At 36.4% G+C, this 17,781-nt stretch overlaps 2 protein-coding genes across 3 annotated transcripts; both read right to left on the reverse strand.

Moving 5' to 3' along the window:
- Nucleotides 1-1,367: 1,367 nt before the first annotated feature.
- LOC114523183 lies at nucleotides 1,368-11,644 on the reverse strand. Of its 2 annotated transcripts, none has more exons than XM_028544047.1 (11): nucleotides 11,512-11,644; nucleotides 7,010-7,354; nucleotides 6,352-6,510; nucleotides 6,106-6,231; nucleotides 5,105-5,342; nucleotides 3,956-4,453; nucleotides 3,171-3,346; nucleotides 2,968-3,078; nucleotides 2,626-2,853; nucleotides 2,052-2,128; nucleotides 1,368-1,710 (listed from the first exon to the last, which is right to left on the reverse strand). In XM_028544047.1, exons 2-10 carry the CDS (start codon nucleotides 7,337-7,339, stop codon nucleotides 2,066-2,068), a joined length of 1,929 nt encoding a protein of 642 aa, XP_028399848.1. In that variant the 5' UTR covers nucleotides 7,340-7,354; nucleotides 11,512-11,644; the 3' UTR covers nucleotides 1,368-1,710; nucleotides 2,052-2,065. The 2 variants fall into 2 exon arrangements, with proteins under 2 accessions (XP_028399848.1, XP_028399847.1); XM_028544046.1 differs by having other exon boundaries at nucleotides 1,370-1,710; nucleotides 2,065-2,128.
- Nucleotides 11,645-14,261: 2,617 nt separating this feature from the next.
- Nucleotides 14,262-17,740, reverse strand: LOC114523245. Its single transcript, XM_028544111.1, has 9 exons — nucleotides 17,411-17,740; nucleotides 16,903-17,061; nucleotides 16,654-16,779; nucleotides 16,268-16,496; nucleotides 15,533-16,051; nucleotides 15,201-15,376; nucleotides 14,957-15,067; nucleotides 14,567-14,794; nucleotides 14,262-14,324 (listed from the first exon to the last, which is right to left on the reverse strand). The coding sequence occupies exons 1-9, from the start codon at nucleotides 17,738-17,740 to the stop codon at nucleotides 14,262-14,264; spliced, it is 1,941 nt and encodes a 646-aa protein (XP_028399912.1).
- Nucleotides 17,741-17,781: the final 41 nt, after the last annotated feature.

The raw sequence follows: 17,781 nt of genomic DNA on the forward strand, positions 1-17,781 counted from the left end.
GTCGACCACAAGATTTCTGGAGTGTTGCCGATTCCAAGTATTTGATCTCCGTAATTATTTATTCCACTTTCATTTTGATTTGTCACTGATGGTTGGCGCTGCGTGGCCGGTTATAACCGGTTTTGGTGACCGGTTATTTAAGTATGAACAGTATTTCTTGGTAATGCTATAATCATATGCATGTAGTTACATGCAGCGTATCAATAAAAACATGATCACTTTCAACTGAAAATATATCTCCATTCTAATAGCGATTGCTTTGACCGAATGCTTCAACAAGAAGGAAGAACGCATATTTATTGTAAATGATACAAGCGAGAGTATGTCTGAGATTAAGACAGTTTAGTCTAAATGGCTCGCGCAGTGCAGTTGGTGGTGGATATCACGCTGCGCAAGCACACAAAAGATACTTTGTCTTTAACCTCGTTTTCCGTCATTGAACGAAAGATAATCAATGTTATAGACGATTATCAATAAAATTGTACCGCAGAACTTCATGTTGCGTGCATTTTATGTTCTAGACACACAAATCAAGTTTAATCAGTTGCATGCATTTAGATCTTATACATAAATCGTTATTATTTTCTTTGTAACTTTCCCGGTATAAACATCATATAATTTATGCATAATAATAATGTGGTTATCAGTGGACAAGCAACGATGCTTTATTTCAGAATTGATCTTTCACTGTAAAAAGAGTATGTCAAACTCTTTCCCTGAACTAAACGCGGAGTTGCATCATGCATTTGGAATCAAAATGTCACTTGCAATAGCAGTATCTGTTAACAGATTTTTTACTTGTTGTTGGTTATTTATATAAAACTGGTTTCATTATTACATTCTTGTACATGTAATTAAATTATTGGCTAACATTTCTAGCAACAAGCTAGCTGGTGGGGGTACTGAAATATATTTACCCCCACATCAAACCTTTTTATTTTAACACTAATCAATTTATCGAAGGATGTTAGTTGTGACAACAGTGATTTAGACCGTATTAGATATATATATGTATTTCCCACATTTGGCTCGCCGAATTTTAATACACTTTTTAGTAGCTATTTCGAGTCTAAAATAGTCTATGAATAAAATTTGTAGGGCATATAAATGTTGTTTTTTAGAGGAAAGGCTATTACAAGTATAGAAAGCGTATTTAGATAGCAAAGTTTGATTTTCATAAGCAAACTAAAAGATTGAATAAGAAGACAGAATAATGCCAACTATTGTAAACAAATAGGAATTAGAGATGTGGTAATGCGCATGTACACTGGGACGTGAATAGATGTATAATATATCGAAATATTTGTTATGCTATACGGGTTTCTTTTGTGACGGTATCACGCTTTCAGCAAGGACCCCATAATTATCGCATTAGTTACTCCCCCGCTTGTTTGCATACCAACACAGACATAATCCAAAACGTAAAATTTTATTCGCATTCTGGGGGTTTGATATTGTGAAATGTAGCTATGTTGTTGGATAGGTGTACTAGATTTGTACTAGAACTAACAGAAGTGACAACAACTAAATGACAGATTTTATTGCGAGGAAAACTTGGATTATACTACGATACAATGCAACCAAAAACTAAAAACTAAGCATGCAAACGACATCAAATTATTTGATGATTAAAAGGTACAAAAACTTCCGCTCTTCCTTTGGTACAAAAACTTCCGCTCTTCTGAGAGTCGTCTTCTGTCTTTCAGCATCCTGCAGGTAGTCAATATTTTTAATATTTGATCATTATATGTAATAATATACATTTCTACATTTCCACAAGATAAATGATATGTATAAAACAGAAGTCCACGTAATTTTTCCTATTTGCCTGAAGTTCTATGGAACCGTTAAAAAAGCTATAGTTATTTGTGTTGTTAAACAAACGAGTCGCGAAATTTTTTTAGTCTTGCCCTTGTCAAGCATATTCTAAATTACTGTCTTTGTAAAATTGTACGCTAGTGCAGAATTTTACGTTATTTAAACGAGTGGACCAGGGAACCGGGTGTGTCAAAGAACATTTTTTAATCTCAGAATATGTCAAGTGCACTCACTTCAGTTATTTACCTCAAGTAAACAAATCCTTGTACAATTCTTCTGCAATGGAAAACTGAGGATACTTTTTGTTGATCTATACAATGAGGGTTTGAAAAAGACTTAGTAAAACAACAACAGGTAATAATGTGTTCAAGTGCGTAACGTGTTCTTTTTCGGAAGAAACTACTTCTACCCTGAGTTTCTCTCAGCGATGGCAAAAATCCTGTCAAAAGTAACAGCAACGGAAGTCGATTTCGGCTATCGAATATCAAACAAAATTAGCTTCAAAAGAAGCAAAAAAAAATTTTCTGGGAAAGTCAGAAACATTTTATGTTTCCCCGATCTTTTTGTGGCTAAAACAGTGCTTCTTTTGCCATGCAACATAGTAAACATTTGTAGGAAACATTGTCTCTTAGTTTGATAAATGTGGAGCTGATGTGATCGAGAAAACACTCACAGAAAAGCCTTAAATATAAATTCAGAACTCTGAAGCGTTAGGAATGTCTGGGAGTCAGTATTTTCACTATTTTGAGTATTCCAATCAAACTTTGATTTGTTTGCAGTACGATTCAACTGAGAAAGAAGCTTTACCTCGCCAAAGATTGCTGAAGTATTCTCCCATTCTTTCTGAACATCCATTTCTGGAGCTTTGGACGGAACATTCCACACATTCTCTGCCAGTCTCATGAAAAAGGTCTCCCAAGTTTCTTCGTGCTCCTTCAAATCTTCGAGTATATTTTCCCAATCTTTCAGAACACTATTAGTTTTAGGCAACTTCTTCCTGACTTGACGTTTTTCGACCTTTCTTCTCTTAGCTTTCTAATAATGGTACCGTTCTTCTCAGACTTCATTCATGACGTTTTATTAGCCAAATAGAATCTCTTTAAACTGCTATTACATTCCTACTAATATATAATATACAGGCGAATTTACCTTCACGCAGGAGTCAGAGAATATGACCCGATTCAGCATCTCATTGGAGAAAAGCAACCTCTCAGGTTCTGGCACTTGATCTCGGAATTTTGTCAGATTTTCACCGTACCCCTGCAAAGAAGAAAAAAAAGCCTATTGTAATCGGTTTGGCAGGAACAAGCAAAGCCCATTGTTTTCGTGTAAACATTTTTGCTATAACTTACGGTTTGTATATGTTCGTCAATTCCTTTGACGTAACTCCACTGTTTGGCCCAGTGAGGAAGTGGTGACATTCCATTTATTTTCAAATCCATCCATTTAGCAGCAACATCATTCGTATAATCCTCCCAATTTTGTGTACCAGCGAGGCCAAGCACTTCCAAGTACAGGGTTTTCTTGTCTGAAATAAAAGTTATGCAGTATTTTTATTCGTTCGTATCGTGGTAGAATTTTAGATCATCAGATCGGTGTTGAGGTAACGTATAAGGACAAAAATAAAGAGTTGTTTCAACATCGTTGTGTTAGGCGAAGGAGAACGCATTACTGTTTGTGAAGCTAGCCTCGATCTCGTGAAGATTTATCATCCAATCATAATGACTCATTCCGCATAGCTCTAGTTCTAAATTTTCAAATTGCCGTACAGGCCTGTGATGGCAAATTCAAACATGTGTTTCTTCTTTAGTGCATAGTAAAATTTGAACAGCGGAATTCGCTGTATTAAACACTACAGTAAGAACTATATATATTAAGATGTATGTACTGTATCAAAAGTTCAAGGAAAATAGGTTTTGTACTGAAACCGAAAAACAACGACACTTTAATATTTTGACGAAGTCTTCAGACAGATTGTTGTGGAATTAACGTTAAAACAGCTAGGAATTGTTGTGGAATTACCGAAAAATACTTAGGAATGCCATATTTTAACAGACGTAAAGAATGATAGTTATTAATAAAAAGTGATTTACTAATTTTTAATTACTTTTAGTATTATAATAAAGAACTTTCTTACCTAATCTTCCATTATTCTTGTGCACTCCATTTGCCGGGCAGATTAGACAGTCGCTGTACGCCATCCATCTCATTTCCATGGCAACACTCAGAGGAAATTTCTTGTCGTCATAGTAATCTTTCGTTACGTCAATGGCGGCTTGCATGGCCTTGACTTGTTCAGAGAATGTGCCTGGATCAGCATTAAAGGCAAACTCCATGTCAAGGACAGGCATGATTTCAATGGAGCCTTGGTAATGAATGGCTTTGTTCATGTGCTCATAGCAAGTTGTCGAATTAGATTTCTTCACCATTTTGAATCCTGCTTTCAAAAAGGATGGTACCAGAAATTTGTCTTTGCTCAGAAGAGGAGCATATTTTCTTCCAAAACCAGCGGACCTTAAATCCTGCGCGTCCTTGATACTATATTCCACTTCATTCTTGGTCGGTTTATCCGGAACTTCCACGGGGTTTATCTTCCTAATCCACAGTTTATCTTTTTTTGGATTCCATAATAGTTCTGAAGAATATCGTCTTTCATTAAATAGTTTGTACATATATATATTAAGCTGCGCGCTAAATGCGACCGTATTATTAATTATTGGCAGGCTTCAAGGTTCGCGCTACAATGGAACTATTAAAACTGTCCAATCATGTTATACAATTAGCATGGGTGTAAATCCATTGTTCTTTTATATTTTGTAGGTGGTGTAGTCATCTTTCTAGACGTAAAACTATATCATGAATAGAACCCCTCTTTGGAAATGTTTGGAGCCAAATTTCCCTCCGGGCGAAATTCGCAGATTCGTTAAAATTTTGTTTGAGGTAAGCTACATTTAATTAAATAACACCCAAATCATAACAGAATAGCAAAGAAATGCACACAGGAAAGCTTAGAATGGAATGCATCGATAGTTTTCGCTTTGAACTTTAGGTCCCCTGTTATAAAACTATTACTTGGGCAATGCATGAAGAACAAACATGTCCATTCCAAACAGGGCACACTTTTAAAAGGAACCCGAGAGAATCTCGAGAGACCAGTTATACTCATAAAGTTGCTAGAAATTGCTGCGAGAAATTTAGAATGAAGTGTAGCTATTGCATGCTTGAACGTTTTTGTGTCATTCCTTTATATTAATTAAAGCCCAATTTTTAAAGAAAACCCACTCACTACAGTGAAATACTCGACCAATGGTGAACAGATAGAGCAATGCATGCCCGGGCATACTGTTAAAAGGAAACCAAAAGATTTCGAGAGACCAGTTCTCTTTATAAAGTTTTTCCAGTGCCGCGGGTTTGTAAAACAGATCTTTAACTGTATAACTGAAGTCGTTCTCAACTTTGACAATCGTCATTGGCTGAACTTCCATAGTAATGCTTGTCATCACTCCAAACAAACCCATGTTACACTGAAGAAAATTTATATGGTTACTGTGGGACTGTTTTCAATTTACTATTAGGGATTAAGACGGCTCTCACATAGCGGCCATATGAATAGCATACTCTGAAGTTCATGACATGCAGATCTAATTTTTTGTGGGTAGCCCGTTCCCGGGCTAACCATTATGCTGCTGTAAAATTTTATGGGATATTCTAAAGAACGAAGTCAGAATCGATATATTGCACGCATACAATGTCATTTATATATTGTATAATACTTGCGTTTTGGTGATGAATTGTAACGATATACGACAATATATATAGTATGAAAACGCAGAAGCACACTATGGGATATTTTCGAGAACGAAGAATCGATATATTGCACGCATACAATGTCATTTATATATATATTGTAATACTTGCGTTTTGGTGATGAATTGTAACGATACGACAATTTATACTATAAAAATGCAGGAGCACACTATGGGAGTTTTCGAGAACGAAGAATGGAAACACACGATGGTGTGGCCGTTTGGTGCGCGTATGTCTATGATTAAATCAGCTGGAGTTGAAATTATTTACTACCGATTGTGAATAACCTTTTCCGTCGGTGTACTTGCGATAATTTGATGCGCGTATATATGCATGCTCAGCTGGAGTTCACGAAACGAAAATATTTATTACCGATGCATATGGTGAATAACCTTTTCCGTCGGTGTGCTTGCGAGAGTATTGGACATTTAAGATTCTATTTCGGGCACTGGTGAACTTGATTTCTTACAAGTTTATTACCTTCAAGGCATTGTCATGGTCAGGATTACCCGAAGGGAATGTGTATTCGCTTTCTTTACCATTCGCTCCCACAATGCTCATTCCTGTGACGTAATCTGACACTGCCAACTGGTCTTTTCCTACGCCCTGAAATTGAAGAAAGCTTCAAGCAAATCACCGGTTAAAGGAAGTAAAAATTATGAAGATTTGAGGCTATAAAAATTAATTTTAGGGGAGAGAAGTTGCTTTTCAGAAGCATGAACTTACGTGACATCCTGGCGCAATTACTCCACCATAAGTCACTTTGTCTAAGATGACATCGGTGTTAAAACACACGTTGTTTTCAGTGAAGAATTTGCTGAGTTCTCCAGTTGTTACACCTGGTGCCATGGTTATAGTCAATGGATTTTGCGTGCCAATTTCAACCTATGTTGAATGATCAGAGGTAAAAAAAATAGAGAAAAAAGAGACGAAATTCGCTTGCATATATCGAGCGAGCAGGCAATTTTAATGGAGCGAGACCCGCGAACTTTAAATGATAATGAAATCCTATTGTGAGATCCAAAATAGGTGAAACGAAAAAACGAGCAGTCTGAAAACGTTTTCAACGGTTTGAAAGCACCCATTTCATTTTTCAAAGAATATTGGCATATGTATTTGATTATTGCTACAATTATTCAATTTTCACCGTAATTATTATTGAGCCGGATACCTACAAGGGATGTCCAAGGCTAGGCTCATTGGTTATATTCAACGATTTTTAAATGGCTCGTATACAATTTCGTCTGTTGCATGCTCAGTAAAACTTAAGCTACGTTAACTCGTCCTTCAGATACCTATACTGTGACGTCATGTACAAAGGGTCTCTAGCAAATGGCCTCTAGCAAATGCCCACATGATCATAATAGTAAAATTGCAAACAAACCTGATTAAGTCTAATGCGCTGATGTGACTTCAGAACGAGGTTAGAGGTGTACATCAGAATATTTCCCTCGTCTGGGAAAAGAGGAGACCAAGAATGTCCATCACCCACACAACGCAGGGAGAGCTTTCTTCCGTTTCTCAACTCTGCGTTATAACTGATGACTGCACCAAGGATGTCTTCAACTTCTTTAACTGTCTTGGGTTTCACCGAAATTACCGTCATCTTTTGCGTCATTCCCCAGTTTTGAAACGTTTCAAGAAGGAGAACTGGAAAGGTTCCAATCTTCAACTGAAGATCGTCCTTCTTTGCAATAAGCAATGCGTCTGCCATGGTTCCACACTGCGTCTGTTCAAAAAAATTAAAGATTTTAACGCAGTGCAAAACGTTGAGAGGAAGGCGACCTTCATCGCTGTGACCCTTTATAACCTCTACCACATGATACGAAAATTACCATAAATGTCAAAATATTCGCGTCATTACATGCACACCCAGCTGATCTGAGATCATGAGGCGTCTCGACAAAAAATTTATTCTATCCAGAGTTATTTGTCGGCCCCATTCTTCCAACTGGTAGTATAAAGAGCGAAAAATTCAAATTTATTAAAGACTCATCAGGTTATAAAAGACTCATCATCGAGCACATATTAACAACAAAATTGCATTTTACTTATTTATTATTTATATAGGTATGTATACAGTGGTTATCATTAAGGTTGTCCATGTCATTATATATACAAACATATAAATATCAATCACGTGACCATTAAACATAGCTTATTTTGTTTACTTACCTCATGTTTCTTTATTATTATCAATATTGTTCACCTTACTATAACATTTAAGAAATTTTCAAGATAGATTTCCAACGATTTCCCATAAAATTAACGTATGCAGTACAATCACGTGATCGATATTTAGGTATTTATATATATTTCCAGGTGACAACCGTACGACTGTATATACTGTATATATATATATATATATATATATATATATATATATATATATATATATATATATATATATATATATATATATATATATATATATATATATAGTCAAACAATAATATGGTTTTCGTATATCGAAGAGTGCTCAATACTGTAAAGTAGAACTACAGTATAATATAATTGCAGTAAAGACAGAAAACTAAGGTTGCATAATTACTACAGCGCTGTTTCGAAGGAGCAAGGTCCCTCTCATCAGGTGTATATAAGAATTTATTATTAACAAGCACGTCTTAAATACATCAGAGTCTAATTTACATGATAGATAGAATCTATAAGTTCTTTAGAAGATATTTGCTAGCGTGACGACATGTGCTTGTAAGTTCATTCCTTTTGTTAAGTGAGCATAAGTTTGTTTTGAAAATGATGTAGTATTTCTCTAAGAGGCATAAGTTGCAACGCTTCGTGGCGCTTGAATACGGGGCGGCTCGTGCGATGATCTTCCAGTTTACTTTGAATGGTACTCAGTCATCCTTCAGGGACCAGATAAACTAGCTAAGCTCGGTTGCGTTCTGTTTGTTCTTGTGCCTAAATGACGCTGTATGATTTCTGTATCTGGATTTGAATTCATCACTAGTGAGACCAATATAGGTTTGTTTCTCATTGTTGCTCTCGACGGTTCCTTGATAGATTATGTTCCTTGTTAGGCATTCGCCGTTTAAAGGGCAGTTAGCTCTGGATCTGCAGTTACAGGTTTTTTGCTCTTCTGGTGTAGGGTTGTTTTTTCGCAAGACTAACTTGTTATGGGCGCTGATCTTTTTCTCCAGGCTTGGCATACAAGAGTAACTGATTTTGAGTGTGTTGCGGTTGAAGATTTTTCTTAGTGGATATTTCTTTCCAAAGGCTGAAACTTTTTTAGGAGCTTTTTTCTTATATCTGTGGCTACATGCTTGCTATAAGGTGGGTTTGAACCATGTAACGTTTCTGCGTCGCTCTCTTTTTTTCTTGTTACGTCTCTCTTTATCTGTGTAGAAGTGTAGTTGGTAATTGTACCCGTTATCTTTGAGTGCGTTTTGATAAGTTGGCGCTGCTTGGTCGAACAACTTATCAAAAGTCATTAATCACATCATACAACATCATAAGCTCTCGTGTGTTCATCTCCAAAAAATTAATTTTAGAATCGCCTTCACAATAAACATAATATAAACTTGAAACAGACTCGAAGCACAGTTGTCACAGTAGAGAAGGAAATGTAAACACTAAACAGTGGTTTGTATTTCGTGCGCGTGGGTTTCACACCTCGCGACATTCTTATTGGTTAAAAACGTATGACGTATGAGATCACTGACCTGTATATACAAGTCTGTATGGCAGATATTCAAAAACATCCCACGTTAAACATTCTTACAAAAGTAAACCACAACGATCTATAAATTCCCTTAAATTTATGTCTTATGTAATGTTTAAAGTTTCTAATACTGATCAAAGCTGAAACGCAGGCCAAAGATAATGCAGGAATTTAAAGCAAAAAGTTTTTTTCTTTTTGTGTGGACTGAAACTATTATTATTTCAGTGTCATACAGGGCGTCTTTGCAATACCAGTTTCCTGGTTGCTCACAAGGGAAACACTACTTGTGCTGCGGCGACTTCCAAGATTTTTTTTTCGTTTTGATTCATTTTAGTTTTACACGAAATTAATGAATCGTCTTAAATAGAAGAAAAAGGGAGCGTGTTCATGTCGCTTCGCTCCGTAAGTTCGGGAAACTTGCAGCCTGCCGGGGTGAGTATATATGCGGCTGTTCACACGAGCCCGGTTACCGGGATTTAACGAAGTGTAAAATGTACTTTGAGGTATTGAAATGAATAAATAACACGATTCTGGTAGTCGTGTTATCGTCCTAACAATAGCATGTCATTCTCTTATTTCCGTTCCTTTGTTTCTGCTTCATTGATCAAGTCTTATGGTCTCTATACTGCGCGGTTCCTCATTCCTTCGTCTCGGTCTCGTGCTGATATCAGTGAAGACTTGTAAAATCGAAACCCAATTATATTGTCGTGACAGTCCTGTAACATGTATGTTTTTGTTCTTATATTACAAAACACTTAATGTTCGTTACACCTCGGGAAATAGTGACTTTTGTTTTCCCTCGTGTCTCAATGTTTCCCTCGAAAGCATACATTAAAGGCGGATTTCCACTTAAAGCGAAATCGTTCGCTAGCGAAATATTTGCATAATTTCTTTTGAATTTTAACAGCATAAATAAATTAGTTCGACTTGACTGTTTCGAATTCAAAAGAAAATATGCAAATATTTCGCCAGCAAACGATTTCGCTGTAAGTGGAAATCCGCCTTAAGTGTATAATATATATATTTATTATATACACAAGCGCCAGATATGAGGTATGCTGCAATTTCATTGGTTGGCTACTAGACAGATATTAGCTCATATCTGTCTAGTAGAGAAAGTAAACAAAATGGCGGAAAGATTTGGGGAGTTGAGTGAAATAGAAATCCAAGCCTAGTTGATAATAGCACACCAAAATGCACCGAAAGGGTGACAAGGTTTGTGTAACTGTTAAATAATAAAACTACGCGCCTCGTCGGCTATCAGCTCATATACGACTCGAGTTCGCAGAATAACTGTTAAATATATATATATATATATATATATATATATATATATATATATATATATATATATATATATATATATATATGTATATACACCCATTTGCAAAAACGTTGGCCGCAGATAGATAGATAGATAGATACTCGAAGTCTAATTAGAAATGCATATGATTACATTAGCATGGGATTTCAATCATATTACACAACATATGCAATTCTAATTAGATTTCGAGTATCTATCTATATATCTATTTGCGGCCAACGTTTTTGCAAACGGGTGTATATATATATATATATATATATATATATATATATATATATAATATTATATATATATATATATATACCAACTTGGCCTTGTAGCTCAGACGGTAGAGCATCGTTCTAGAAATGCGAAGGTCGCGGGTTCGATTCCCACCGCGGTCAAGTAGAATTTTCTGCTTGCCCGGTTGGTTATACTTGTGCAGAAGAACAAAATACACCTTACATATATATCCACAAGTGAACACATGGCTCAATTGAGAGCAAAAGTACAAAAATATATATATATATATATATATATATATATATATATATATATATATATATATATATATATATATATAGCTAGTTCTTTATTTACTGTAGATCAGAAGTCATGATACACCAGATATATATAAATATATATATATAAGATTAGGTTGCCGAATACCGTTCTCGAGAATGAGTCTGTTATCTTTAACACCATATGTAACGTTTAACCAATTCTTCAGTGTTTTGCATTCATAATAATTCTTAAAACACATTTATACGAGTATCAAATTTGAGACAACTATGAAAGAGTTGAGTAAACGCCCTTTTACACAATCGATATATATTTGCGCGCCTGTAAGAAACTGTTGCTCTCCGTTGGTTAAGACCATGTTACCTGACATAACATTTATTACCTGCTTTTTGTCTTCGGAATTCAGTTGAAAGTTGCGTCTCAAAATACCACCACTGCTCCAAACCTTGAGTTCTTATAATTCGGCAGCGACACCGTGTTACTGTCGACAACGAGATTTTGGAAGTGCGCTGAGTGTCAGCAGATTACAAATGTTTTGTAGTTCAAGAAATCATTTTATTTATTAGATCTTTTATTTTTAACAGTACAGGTTAAACTAGTTTGATAACCGGTTTTGTTGAGGAAAAAAACTTTGTTTTCCCGATTTGTGGTAAATGCGCATGTACACGGGGACGTGAATAGATGCATGTATCGAAATATTTGTTCTGCTGAACGGGTTTCTTTTGTGACGATATGACGTTTTCAGCAAGGACAACGTAATCATTGCGCTAGTTACTCCCCCGCTTGTTTGCATACCAACACAGACATAATCCGCAACGTAAAATTTTATCCGCATTCTGGGGGTTTGAATTTGTGAAATGTAGCTATTGTGCTGGATATATGTGTACTAGGTTTGCACTAGAACTAACGAAAGTGACAACAACTAAATGACAGATTTTATTGCGAGGAAAACTTGGATTATACTACGATACAATGCAACCACTTTAAAAACTAAGCAAAGTCATCAAACTAATTGATGATCGATTAACAAGATTCCTTTGGTTCAAAAACTTCCGTTTTTGTGGGTAGCCTGCGCATGCGCGTCTAACCACTATGTAGTCGAAAAAGTGTCCGGATGTTTGTGTTTGTGTGGGTGCCTCATCTTCGGTAATCGTCGGATATACGAAAGATGACGAACGGTGGTTCTTCTACTTCCGGAAAATTTCGTTGTTTTCGAAGGACGGAAGCACAGAGCATGCAGAGGTTTGACCTTGCATTAATTATGCGTTCCTAGCGGCCATGTTGTTAGCCGGTGCGCTAAAGAGAGGCCCTATCCCCCCCGAACATTATAAATAGCCATCGCTATATAAATAAACAGATCGCTCCCACTTCTATACTCTTCTAAAGGATAAGAACTAACAAAATCTGGTTTTGAGAAAAAAATTGAGCAACGCCGGTTTTTGTCAAAAATACGATTTCTCCAGATAGTTCTGTCTCGACTGTTTATATTCCATACATGTGTTCAAGCCGCCGCCATATGTATGCTTTCCCGGGGCGAGAGAAGGCCTCTCTTGAGCGCACTGGCTAAGCCAGGGGTACGCAAAATTAATGGCAGTTAAACCTCAAGCAACCGAACAATTTACCGAAGTCACGTTAATACGTTTGTCAAATTTTAAAGCGAAGGCGAGTACTTTAAAGACGAAAAAGCGGTGATTGGTGAGCGTTTAATCTACAACTACAAAGTTACACTAATAGGAAATAAATAAACATTACCTTATTCGGCAAATGGTAGTAACAAGTTGCCCTGTTTTATAAATTATAACGCAATATTTCACTTGTCAATTTCTTGCTTGTGGGCATGCAGCTATTAAGCCGAATGCTTTGGAGTTTAAAAAGAAGCATTTATTTGAACATAACTAACAAAACATATTTTTTTAAAAAACAAAACTTTTAACGCAAGTGCATTTCAACTGAACAAAAATCTTTAAAATATTGTCCAGATACCATAGAGGAGTCCTTTGAAATTGTTATGCTGAAATGTTTGAAACAATTTTGGACTCTTTGTTATATATATATATATATATATATATATATAATTATATATATATATATATATATACCTTCCTGGTAACTACTACTGAGCAATGCACATTTATATCAATGATGAATGATGGCATTCAATGTTAACTGATTGTCGGACTGATTACCACAGTGATAAGATATTGTCAACTGATAAATTTAAACTTGGAAAAAGCCACACAGATTTTTTAGACCTACGAACTGGTGCTATTATGTCCAGCTAATTGATGCTGATAAGTTATCTATAATCAACATTGCAAACCATCTGTACCTTCCTACTGGATCAATGAAATCATACTATCATCTTCAGTTATAATAGTGAACGTATTGCCAATAAACTTTGGAAAACAAGTGGTATAATCTTACTGGAACAATAACGTTTAACCTTTATTGAATATTAACATAACTATAACATTGATTTATCAACAAAATAACCAATCTTGTATGTAACAAAGACATGCTGATAATCAAAGGACATCAAAACGAAATAATTTGGAAAAGTCTGAAACCTTCTTTTTCTCTTTCTTAACTAAGCTTTATGTTATCAGATGATGTGTGCCACCATCCCGGAACCTTACTGTCTTTTTTGTTCTGTTCACCTATTCTGCAAAAATTTCATTTCCTATCTCTTGTAAAAATACTTATATATGTTTTGATCTGTCTAAAATGTATTTAATACAATAAAATATTATAATATATAGCTTGTGTACTAAATTGACTTTGTTATAACTGTATTCAACCAGCTAACTATAGGGCGTTTATTCCCTTGTCTATGGCATTAGAACATAAGACTAGAAAATAATATTTTAATGCATCAGTTGATATTTACTTGCCACTATAGCGGCTTTATCGCAGTTTATCGTACCTATTTTTCTGAGAGTCGTCTTCTGTCTTTTAAGAGCTTGCATTTAACTGATCGAAAGCTCTGCAAATAATAAATATATGCATGATGTCTACAAATTGACGGTTTAAGCCAAAACTGTTGGCCTCACCGCTGGATGCAGGAATATTAACTAACTATAAGGGACATCTTGGAATTCGATTTTACAAGCACATTTGCCTCAGATATTCACCTCAAGTGAACAAGTTCTTGTACAAATCTTCTACGATAGAAAGATGAGGATACTTTTCGTTGATCTGCAATGAGGAATTAAAAGGCACTTAGTGAAAACAACATCAGAAAATCTCTTCACGTGCTATTTCCTGCCATAAATAAACTTTAGAAAGATTCCGGAAAGAATACTAATTTCGGTTATATCTTTACACAGCTGCACTAGCTTTTTGGTTGAAACATTTTCTCCTGATAATTTGTGAACCTCGATAAAACGCTGATTGTACCCTTTGCTGCATGGGTGATTCAACTGAGAAAGAATCTTTACCTCGCGCAAGATTCCTGAAGTATTCTCCCATTCTTTCTCGATGTTCATTTTACGAGCTTTACACGGAACATTCCACACATCCTCTCCCAGTGTCATGAAAAACGCTTTCCAGGCTTTCTCGTGCTTCTTCAAATCTTCGACTATCTTCTTGGATTCTTCCAATACAGCTTCATCTGGGGGTGGCTTCGCAGGGGCCTTCGATTTTTTGACCTTCGGCTTCTCTATTTCCTGCAAAAAAATAAAACAGTTTGACAAGACTTCATTAAAAGCATGCAATTCAAACTCAATTCAAATTTTCCTTCAAGTTAAAGAAATCAAATATGTAAAGGTATATAGCAAGTTTGAATCCACCCCCAACTCGCTTCAGCACTTTGTGCAGGTGAATTTTACCTTCACGCAGGGGTCAGAGAATATGACCCGATTCAGCGTCTCATTGGAGAAAAGCAACCTCTCAGGTTGTGGCACTTGATCTCGGAATTTTTTCAGATTTTCACCATACCCCTGTAAAGACAAACCAATTTATGCCAACTATTGTGAACAAAATAGTTGTGAAAAAACGCGAAGGAAAGGCTAATATAAGTAGAAAACTTATTCAGACAGAAAAATTTCATAAAAAATTTTTGCTATCGCTTACCACTTGGACATAATCGTCAATACCATTGAGGTAACTCCATTGTTTGGCCCAGTGAGGAAGTGGTGACATTCCATTTATTTTCAAATCCATCCATTCAGCAGCAACATCATTCGTATAATCCTCCCAATTTTGTTGTCCAGCGAGGCCAAGCACTTCTAAGTACAGGGTTTGTTTTTCTGAAACCAAAAGTAGGCAGTTTTAACCTCGAATGCAACTTGATTCGTTCTTTAGACTGCAGTCATATCAAGGTTGGCTAACTTCGTATGTAGGGTTCTGTTTTATAAATTCTCTCATATAACCATTTTAATTAACGAAATTAAAAACGTTCTTACTTTCCTCATCATTGCTGTGCACTCCATTTGCCGGGCAGATTAGGCAGTCGCTGTACGCCATCCATCTCATTTCCATGGCAACACTCAGAGGAAATTTCTTGTCGTCATAGTAATCTTTCGTCACGTCAACGGCGGCTTGCATGGCCTTGACTTGTTCAGAGAATGTTCCTGGATCAGCATTAAAGGCAAACTCCATGTCAAGGACGGGCATGATTTCAATGAAGCCCTGGTAATGAATGGCTTTGTTCATTTGCTCATAGCGAGTCGTCGAATTGAACAACTTCACCATTTCGAATCCCGCCTTCAGAAAGGATGGTACCAGGAATTGGTTATTGCTCAGATGAGGAGCAACTACTCTTCCAAATCCAGTTGACAATAAATCCTTCACTTCCTTGATTCCATAATCCACCTCATTCGGGGCAGGTTCATTCGGGACGTAAGCAGGATTAATCTTCCTAACCCACAGGTTATTTTTTTTCGGATCCCAGCGCACAATTCCTGAAAAAACATGCTGAATGTCTAAATGCGACAAGTTTCAGAAATTCATTAAGATTTGCTTTAGAGAAAACACTGATGACTTCAGGCCCAATACTCAATTGAGGCTTTGATTAAACATGCGAAATTTGAGGGGTATTTTTTGCAACAGAAGGGTTCGTATTGCTATGAGCAGAACCAATGCGCACAGAACAGATTTGAGTTCCGCTTCAACAAGTGCATAGTTGTTGTGGAATTTACCTGGCATTTGAGTGGTAAACAGGGTGATCAATTCCAACCAGCACAAACTGTTGAAAGGAAACCAAAAGATTTCGAGAGACCAGTTATCTTCGTAAAGTTTTTCCAGTGTCGAGGGATTGTAAAACAAATCTTCAACGGTATAACTGAAGTCGTTCTCAACTTTTACAATCGTCATTGGTTGAACCACCATAGTAATGCTTGTCATCACCCCAAACAAACCCATGTTACACTGAAGAAAATTTATATGGTTATTGTGGGACTGTTTTCAATTTACTATTAGGGATTATGAATAGCATTCTTTGAAGTTCATGACATGCAGATCTAATTTTTTTTATATCGATTCTATTTCGGGTACTTGTGAACTTGATTTCTTACAAGTTTATTACCTTCAAGGCATTGTCATGGTCAGGATTACCCGAAGGGAATGTGTAGTGGCTTTCTTTACCATTCGCTCCCACGATGCTCATTCCTGTTACGTAATCTGACACTGCCAACTGGTCTTTGCCTACGCCCTGAAATTGAAGAAAGGTTTAAGCATTTGCTCAGCTATATTTCGAAATAAAATCAATGAAATATGATATGAGGTAATATTATCAAGGTTTGTTTAAAAATGGGCTCTAGAAGCATCAACTTACATGACAACCGGGCGCTATTAGCCCACCATAAGTCACGTTGTTGAGGATTGCATCAGTGTTAAAACACACGTTGTTCTCGGTAAAAAATTCGCTGAGTTCTCCAGTTGTTACACCTGGTGCAATCGTCACAGTCAATGGATTTTCTGTGCCAATTTTAACCTATATAGCATAATAAAACAAATAGAAATGAATGAACAGCGAACGGAGAACCAGATTATGTCTTGTGAGCAGGCAATTGTACAGAACAGCGGTTTTCCATACGCCAAAATGGACGAAATCGAATTACTTTAAATCAACGTAGTGGCTACTGGAACCGTCAAAAAACCACCCAAAGAAAATATTGCCATATGAAAAAGATAGTGCAAAACGAAACTCAAAACGAGATTCCTCCTGGTCAATTGGTTTTATAAAACTATTTTACTTTCTTTCGGATCTATTTTGCACGTCTCAAAACGCGTAATAGCAACATGTCAGCGTTATATAATTTTTATAACAAAGTTTGACAAACCTGATTAAGTCTAATGCGCTGTTGTGTCTTTGGTACCAGTTGTGAGGTGTACATCAGAATATTTCCCTCGTCTGGGAAAAGAGGAGACCAAGAATGTCCATCACCCACACAGCGCAGGGAAACCTTCACTGTGTTTTTCGACTCTGCGTTATAGCTGATGACTGCACCAAGGATATCTTCAACTTCTTTAACCGTCTTGGGTTTCACCGAAATTACAGTCATCTTTTGCGTTTTCCCCCAGTTTTGAAACGTTTCAAGAAGGAAAACAGGAAAGAGTCCGATCCTCGACTGAAGATTTTCCTTCTTTGCAATAAGCAATGCGTCTGTCATGGTTCCACTAGAATGAAAGATAAGCTTAAGGCTTTACGTTC

This window comes from Dendronephthya gigantea, unplaced genomic scaffold (genome assembly GCF_004324835.1).
Source record: "Dendronephthya gigantea isolate DGI-Jeju-01 unplaced genomic scaffold, DenGig_1.0 000026F, whole genome shotgun sequence".
In the NCBI taxonomy this organism is placed as follows: Eukaryota; Metazoa; Cnidaria; class Anthozoa; order Malacalcyonacea; family Nephtheidae; genus Dendronephthya; species Dendronephthya gigantea.